Below are 8533 nucleotides of genomic sequence, written 5' to 3'. Positions count from 1 at the left end.
TGCGTTACTTAGTGTGAGGCAATCAAATACTTTCACAATCCAACGGCGAATACGACACCGAGCAAGTCCAAGACACTCTTCCATGCGAAACTCAAAGGGAATGTCCGATGCGCTTCAAATGATTGCATACCGACACCCGAGCGGATGCACGACGCTCTAATGCATCATGTTGCAAAGCTATTTCTATGTATTAAACATTAATTACTCAGGTAGGGTTCACAACTTTTCAAGAGGTCCATTATATACATCATTAGAGAGTCAAAATAATTATTGTAAAAATAATAAACTAAATCACTTGCTAACTACATCTCGTTATAAAAAATAAAACTAATTTCACCACTAAATTCTTATATTCAGAGTTGAAATGGATACATTTCGTTACACGTATCAAATAAATATAAAAAAATCAATATATTCTTATAATTACAATAACATGAATAATTAAAAGGTCTAAAATATCCATCACACAATACAAATAATAAATTCAGAAGTTCAGAATTAAAAGGTCCAAATTATTTTGACACTCCTCATTCGTCCCACACCATATGGGATGTAATCAAGATTCACAACTTTATTTCAAGTGAAATATGCTAAGACCATCAAGAAGTAAAAAAAATCTTTATTTCGAAGCATGTTTGTGTCGTTAACCTTGACCCTACAATGATGACACTACCATTCGAGACCAACATTGATATCCTCAACACGGAAGTGATGAACGAGTACGGCCTTGGTCCGAATGGTGGCATCCTCACCTCGCTCAAAAGTGAGAATTTCTTTATTGGGACCAAGGCCGTACTCTTTCATCAGGTCCTTATACCGCAACGGGTTGTAGATATCAATGTTGGCCCTGAATGGTAGGTCATCACCGTGGTCAAGGTTAACGACAGATGCATATTACGAAACAAAGATTTGTTTCCTCGATGGTTTCAATGTGAGCCTAAATAAATAAATCATTAATATTAAAATAATTTGTTCATAATATAAAATAAATACCAAGTATACATTTTTTTCACTTTCAATAATTATTCAATTTAAAATTTCACATTCACATTTCACTTTTAAAATAAAAGTATGTATGTATGGTCATATATACATACTCTCATTTTAAAAATAGAAAATTTCTAATATACTCATTGTCCCATATTTCTTCTCAATAGTATTTCAAAAAGTATCAATCTACTCTATATACTCATTTTGATGAACTAATACCAGTAAATCACATCTACACATGCAAAATTTTATGTAAATTTTAGCTCAAATAGTATATAAATCGAAAAAATTCCAACATTTAACCCAATCTAAAAAATCTCAAAATCTCTATTTCTAAACCATGAAATGAGCTCCACTAGCGATGTAAGTTGACAGGATGAAGTTTCTAACCTTTAGAACCATTGTACGGAGGGAAAATTAGAAACCTTCACAAATCTTTGAGAAAATGGGCATGAACTCCCGACACCCGAGCCAAGAACAAGAAGAACACGACTGGAAAAATGGCTAGGGCAGGGGAGTAAGAAGGGGCTAAAAATGCTTAGCGAATTTAGTCCCGGTTCGAGCCACCAATCGGGATTAAAGACGAGGCTACTACCAAGACTAACTATGCCGCGCACTATTATTCCCAGTTGGATCTGGGACAAAAGGTCCCTCCCTGCTCGCTCCGTTCCTGGTCGTTGGATCCGGGACTAATGTTTTCATTAGTTCCGGACCCAATTCCTGCAGGGACTAAAAGTGTGGATGAAAGGCCATTTCCGTACTTAGTGATTGATCGCGTGTCGCTGCACAGCCATCCAAGCCTAATACGTGGATCAAACAGATGATCGATCAAGCGGCTGTGTTCCGGTCATCATGACTAGCTCAAGCCCAGCAGTGTCCATGCACGATCAATACGACAAGAAGAGTACCCATAGAACATTTAGCTAATCATCTTTCTTCGTTTGTTGTCATGATATATTTCATTGAACGCAAAACACACTAGTCTCCATGTAAATGCGATGATAACAAAAGGTTAGCGATTAACATGTGGTTAAAAGGGGTAAATCATTTAGAACGTCAACGATTTGCACCTTAGTCCGCACGGTGACACTTCTATAATAATTAAGCAATTTCTGCGGAAAGCATGATGTTTCAAATAAAATCAAATATAATGAAAATGTGATTATAGTTTCGTAATAATGATCAATTAGTATTAACATTATTTTTTTTTATTATGCCGGTGACCCGGATAATTTCCATATTATGTAACTTGAGATCTGATAACTTATTACAAACAGCAAAGCATATATTGATTCATTTACACGTTGTATACACACTGACGATTTGCATATACGTGTTTGACAACGCGTGGTAATGGTATATGCATATCCATGCGCGCGCGCACACCCTTGAAACGTTCTGGGTTCCAGAACTCATGCATACATGCAAAACAAGGGTAAAGTATGGACGGCACCAATAGCTGCCATCATACCATTGGTTGTTACATTGTCACCATTGGCCAAATTGCCTTTAGCTAGTTTAAAGCACATAATAAGCTAAGCTTCGAGAACACTCTAAACTCAGGTGATTATACTCTACTAATCCCAATCTAGCGGCCGTTTTGTCGCATCCCTCTCTCTAGTCTCGGACTCGAGAGCCAAGCCAACCAGTGCATCTAATAACCCAGGTCACCCTTTATTACGTGGGCTGGAGGGGCCCGCGAGACTGGTGACTCGACGAGAGAGAGAGAGGCGGCAAGTGGGCCCAGGAGCGGCGGGAGCCATTGCACTTGACCATCCCACTCAATCACGCATTGGATGCCAAGATTCTGACAGGCCAATAAGTCGCATGGTCTGTACTGGAATTTTAGTGTACATGGTCTATTAACAAATTTAGAAATTTTAATAAATTTTAAAGATCTAAGGAAGTGGTACAAGTTTGCTAGCGGATAAGTAGTTGGCCACATAAATACGAAGGTTGTGTCCACTCCTCCAAGCTATATGATAGTGAGAGAAGAGCAACATCACACACGCACGCTCACGCCCATGCCACGCCTCGCTCGCCGGGCACGGCGAAGGGCGCGGACGTGCGGCACCTGCATGAATGGTCCGCCGAATTCCGACCCGTCGCCTTGCGGGGTCACGGCTTCCTTTTACAGTTTTTTTTATTTAGCTCTAATTCTGCGAGATATGAAAATCTAAACCCTAAATCTAATCGGTTTAGATTGCGATCGCGATGCGAGGTCGATTTTAGCTTCCCTATGTGTACGACCTATCGGCCTCCACCAAAAACACATCAAAACGAGTAAGGGTTTTTACCTCTTCTCGCTGCTGCGCCGTCATTGTAGCCTTCTCCGTCCTGAGCACTGGCGTGCACCGGCGAACAAGAGAGCACATCTTCGGAACCCTTCGCCTTTACAATCCTGCACCGGGAAAGAGCGAATAAGATTTTTAGGAAGCGCTTCACGCGACTGCTCAAGGTCTTCACCACAGCGCGTCATCGATCCTCCAGCCAAGGCTCAGTACATATTCTGTGACCTAATATGTTTCTTAAGCATATATCCTGAGATCCTAACTATATTGTTTATGTTGTCTAGTATGTTAGATCTATTTAGCTAGTTTCTATATTATTATGATCTTATTTCATATAGAATTATTATGATCTATGAAAATTTAATACTACAATTATCTATTTACTCAATAGTCTCGTTGCTCTTTTCACCACCCACTCGGCCATGCATTTGCTGTCAATGTTCCCTCGATGTTCTACCCTCGCCAACATATAATGTGCAGCCACAAATAGCCGTCACTGCGTGCACCTCGCTAGTTTGGCTGCAGATGGACCACCCAGCCGTTTGCCATCCACACCTCCACTGAGGGCACCGGTGATGATAGTTTGTTCACAAACTTACTGCTGTTACAATTCAGAATAAACATACAACAAAGACCACAATATAACTTGGTATCCAATAAAGATGGTTCCACCCATCGTCGGAAATTCAGAAATATAGTACCCTTTTTTAACTAGGCACTGCGTAACTTATCAAAGAGAACATAAAAAGAAATGTGCCTTTAAGCCACCCAACGTGGAAGACAAAGGCCGTACAAGAAACAAACTAGATATCATGTCCTGCTCTGCACCGAACAACTAAAATTGTCAAATGCATGGCTGTTATTCCATCAGCCGATCGACCAAGCAGGTGCCCCTGGACTGAAAAATTATCGGCGCCTGCCTCGAGCGTTTCAGCACGGAGATCCCACCTTGCATGACAGAACCCCTACAGAGGCAGTCATCGACGACACTGAAGAGACCGATTTGGCAAAGCTAGGGGTGTTGACATCAGGTTTGGGACTGCCAGATGATCTGAAGAACGCGCCATTGAGCATCATATCTCCTTCAGATATCCAGGTCCAGGTACTCCACTCACTCTCTGGTGCCCCATCGCGCTTCGTCACCTGAAGAAATTTTACAGTTCAGAGTTTGTGTGGTCGTCCAAAACATAGGTGCAGCTCTATTTTACTTTCTAAAAATTTTCTCAAATGCGCGAGAGAGTGGCGTATCAATGTGCTAGAGAAAGCATACAAAGGCCAGTCTGTACACAATGCCTGGGAGCAACATGAACAGAAATGCACAAAAACACCCACTCAATGATAGTGGGCAAGGCCGACATCAGACAGCAAACAGGGGACCCAATGAAAAACAGAGAACAATCATACAAGGATCAACACTAATTGTCCTACAGGGATCAACAGTTCAACACTTCTTTCTAGAAAATTGTGTTCCAACATATTCCTTTATAGAGAAAACCGGAATGCTTGTTGAACTTACATTGACTGGATCGAGTAGCTGAACGACTTCTTTACGAAAAGATCATTGGGATAGATTCAAAACATGCATGGGCCTTCACAAATCACAGTAGCTTTGCAAGAAAAAAGAAATAAAAGAATTACTGCGAAGAGATATAAAAACCTCTTTGTCCTTGTCAGCGAGGAACCGATTGCCATGGCTCAGAATTGTTGGCGAAGCGCTGCCACCAATGGCATACATCTGCCAGTTTATGTAGTCGTTGTTGATGACATGAAACAGCCCGAACCGACACCTATCAAGTACTGAAGGAGTCAGCATTTTATTCAGCTAAATGTAAAAAATCACATTAACAACCAAATACTTGCAATGCTGGAAAAATTCTTCAAAAACATATAGTTGAATAAAAGATGGTATTCTCAATTACCTTGGCATTCTTTGGACAAGACCTGGCCCAAAACGGTTGAATGCAACGGTGACCTTCATGTCCTTGTCATCAGGGAAATCGTCACTGTGGCCAAGAAGCATTGCCTTGTCATGATTCCTCAGGAGGTTGTTGGACAGGGTCACGCGTGTGGAGGCGTCCGTGACATCGATGAGGCCGTCGGTGCAGGCCTCGAGCGTGCAGTGGTCGACCCACACGTCGGTGGAACGGAAGACGGTGATGCCGTCGCCGTCCGACAGGCCGCCGCCGGCAGAAGACGACGACGCCAGAGGCGTCCGCGCAGGCTTGCAGTGGCACACGGCGATCCCGTGGATGATGACGTTGCTCACGTTGTGCAGCACGAAGCAGGCGCCGCCGTCGCCGACGACCACGTCGGCGCCGCGGCCGTCGACGGTCTTGTGCGAGGCCACGACCAGCTCCTCCGTGGGCCTGATGATCATGTCGCGCGCGAACGTGATCCACAGGGGCTCCTCCTGGATGAGGCCGTAACGGAGGGTGCCCGGCGCCGGGGCCGCCGGGTCGTCGTCGCTCGGGTCCGTCACCACGTACGTCTTGCCGTTCTTGCCGCCGGCGGCGTCGCGGCCGAACCCGATGGCGCAGTCGGCCAGGCCCTGCCGGTTGTCCGCCCAGCTAGGGTCGCAGCGCCAGCAGTCGTCCACCGGGTTGCCGGTGCCGCAGTCGTCGCCAAGCATCCGTCGGTGCAGTGACATGTTCATGCTTCTGTTCAGGGAAAATAATGAAGATTAAACTTACTGATTTTGTTCAAAAACAGATTAAACTTACTGAGAGATGTTCATGCTTCTCTGAAATAAATACAGTTTAGCTACCTGACTAGATCTTGCACGCCCTCTCGCCCAGCTGCAGATGAGGAGTCGATTGGCAATGGCAATGGAGAAGAGATGGAATAATGGGGAAGAAAAGATGAAAAGCATAAGAAGATGAGAAAGACCATTGTTCTCGGTGACAATACGAAATTGACCTGAATATGACTATAGCAGTATCTGCTGATCTCGATCTATATAGACAGGAAGGCCGCCATAAGGAAATTCTATTATTGTTTGGAATGACGATCTAGGAAAGTGAGTGCATATAAGGGAATTATTTAGGGTATAACGATTTAAAAGGAATTATCTGATCGGCTTTTTATAAGTTTCTAACATCCAGGATATGTCTGTTAAAGATGGTAGGTATTATGGTAGACAAATTGGAATGAAATCCTTAATTTGGAAGTATGGCATGCTTTGTCGGGAAAAAAATATGGCAGGCCATAATAGAAGGAGAGAACACAAGAAACAATTAATACAAATGTTAATGGTTTTAGAATTTTACAAAAGAGAAAAGTGTAGGAATAAAATGTGACTCAGTACTCAACTTAACGGGTTCTAGCACGTAAAACAACATGAGCACAACCTAAAGAACATGAACACAGTTAGAACTAGACCAGGTGCGATGGTCGACACAAATCCGGCCATGGCTGGTGTCGGGGACGATGTAGGTGCTGCCGTAGTCGCTCCCATAGTTGTTCCCGGCGTAGTCGTAGAAGAATGTGGCGGGTACCATCGTCCTTCGGGCCTCCACCGGCACTGTCCAAGGACGGCAGCGGAGGGCAGGCGATGGCCTTCAAGTCGCTCCAGCGCCGTCAGGGATCGAGCGGCTGTAGTGGGACGGCTAGAATTTTGGCTAGGTTAGACTAGATTACAAAGTGCGAGGCCCCACTATTTATTATGACGTTGCGCGATCTAGGGCCGCAACTATGAGCTGGTTGCGCCTCCGATCAAGGCGTGGTACATGCTTATCCCTCTTTTTCCCATTTTCCTTTATCTTCTTATTTTTCGGCCTTTTTGACCACCGAAAATTCCAAGATTCTTCCCTTTGATCTAAAGGCCTAAACCTGATGCCATTCTTAAAGTAGAGTTATGTAAAGAGACAATGTATCGCAACAGTGCACAAATTTCATTGCAACACAATTATCCACAATGCACAACATCACTCATCTTAATAGAAGATGATTGACTTATGACCCTTTTAATTCCAAGATCACAGTCTATCCAATAATCCCATGCCGGCAATTAGTTCACGAAATATATTGGGAGGTAAGTCTTTCGTTAGTGGATCCATGAGCATTTCGTACTTATATGCTCTAACTCAATAGTACGATCCTGTACTCTATCCTTCACAACGTAAAACTTAATGTCGATGTTCTTGGCACCACCACTCAACTTGTTGTTACTAGCATAGAAAACTGCGGCCTTATTGTCGCAGTACAATTTTAGTGGTTAACTTATGCTGTCTACCACTCTTAGTCCGGGAATAAATCCTTTAAGCCACACAACTTGCCCTACAGCCTCATAACATGCCACAAACTTAGCTTGCATCGTAGATGCTGCAGAAAGTGTCTGTTTGGAGCTTCTCCATGAAATTGCTCCATTCGCAAGTGTGAAGACATAACCTGATGTCGAACCTTTTAGTGTCAACCCAACCTGTGAAGTCGGCGTTTGAATAGCCAACTACTTCTAAGTTCTCAGTTCTCTTATATGTGAGCATGTGATCCTTAGTGCCCTGGATGTAACGCAGGACTTTTTTAACTACTTTCCAGTGGTCCATACCTGGATTAGACTGAAATCTACCAAGCATCCCAGTAATAAAAGCTAAGCCATGGCGTATACATACTTGTGCGTTCATAATGCTTCCAACAGTTGAAGCATATGGAATCGGTCTCATTTGATCAATTTCTAATTGATTTTTGGGACTTTGAAATTGCCCAAACTTATCGCCCTTAACAACTGGTGCAGCTGTGCCAGTGTTTGTACCTTTTAAAAACTTTCTCTATATAAACCATTTGAGATAGTCCTAATGCACCCTTGGACTTGTCTCAGTGAATCTCAATGCCCAGCACATAAGAGGCATCACCAAGATCCTTCATGTCGAAGTTCGATGAGAGAAATCTTTTTGTCTCATGCAACAAGTTCTTATCGCTGCAAGCTAACATGATGTCATCCACGTATAACACTAGAATGATAAAGGGGCTCCCCTTGATCTTAATATATATACCATTATCCACTATATTTTCGACGAAGCCTAGTTTCTTAATTACTCCATCAACCTTAAGGTACCATTGTCTAGACGCCTGTTTTAACCCATAAATTGACTTCTTTGGTTTGCATCCCATCAGTTCTTTGCCTTCCACAACGAAGCCTTTTGGCGGCTTCATCTACACATTCTCACGCAAATCGCCGTTAAGGAACACAGTCTTAACATCCATCTGATGCAGCTCGAGATCGAAATGAGCTACTAGAGCCATAACAATTCTGAATG

General features: G+C 43.1%; 1 protein-coding gene across 1 annotated transcript; it reads right to left on the bottom strand.

Moving 5' to 3' along the window:
* Positions 1 to 4211: 4211 nt before the first annotated feature.
* On the bottom strand, positions 4212 to 6170 carry LOC112885511 (pectate lyase-like). The gene is made up of 4 exons (XM_025951115.1): positions 6046 to 6170; positions 5201 to 5938; positions 4939 to 5068; positions 4212 to 4424 (listed from the first exon to the last, which is right to left on the bottom strand). Exons 1-4 carry the CDS (start codon positions 6168 to 6170, stop codon positions 4212 to 4214), a joined length of 1206 nt encoding a protein of 401 aa, XP_025806900.1.
* Between the last annotated feature and the right edge of the window lie 2363 nt (positions 6171 to 8533).

The sequence above is a fragment of the Panicum hallii genome, chromosome 3 (genome assembly GCF_002211085.1).
Source record: "Panicum hallii strain FIL2 chromosome 3, PHallii_v3.1, whole genome shotgun sequence".
NCBI lineage: Eukaryota > Viridiplantae > Streptophyta > Magnoliopsida > Poales > Poaceae > Panicum > Panicum hallii.
The sequence above is the reverse complement of the archived record's forward strand: the minus strand, read 5'-3'. Positions and strand labels throughout refer to the sequence as shown.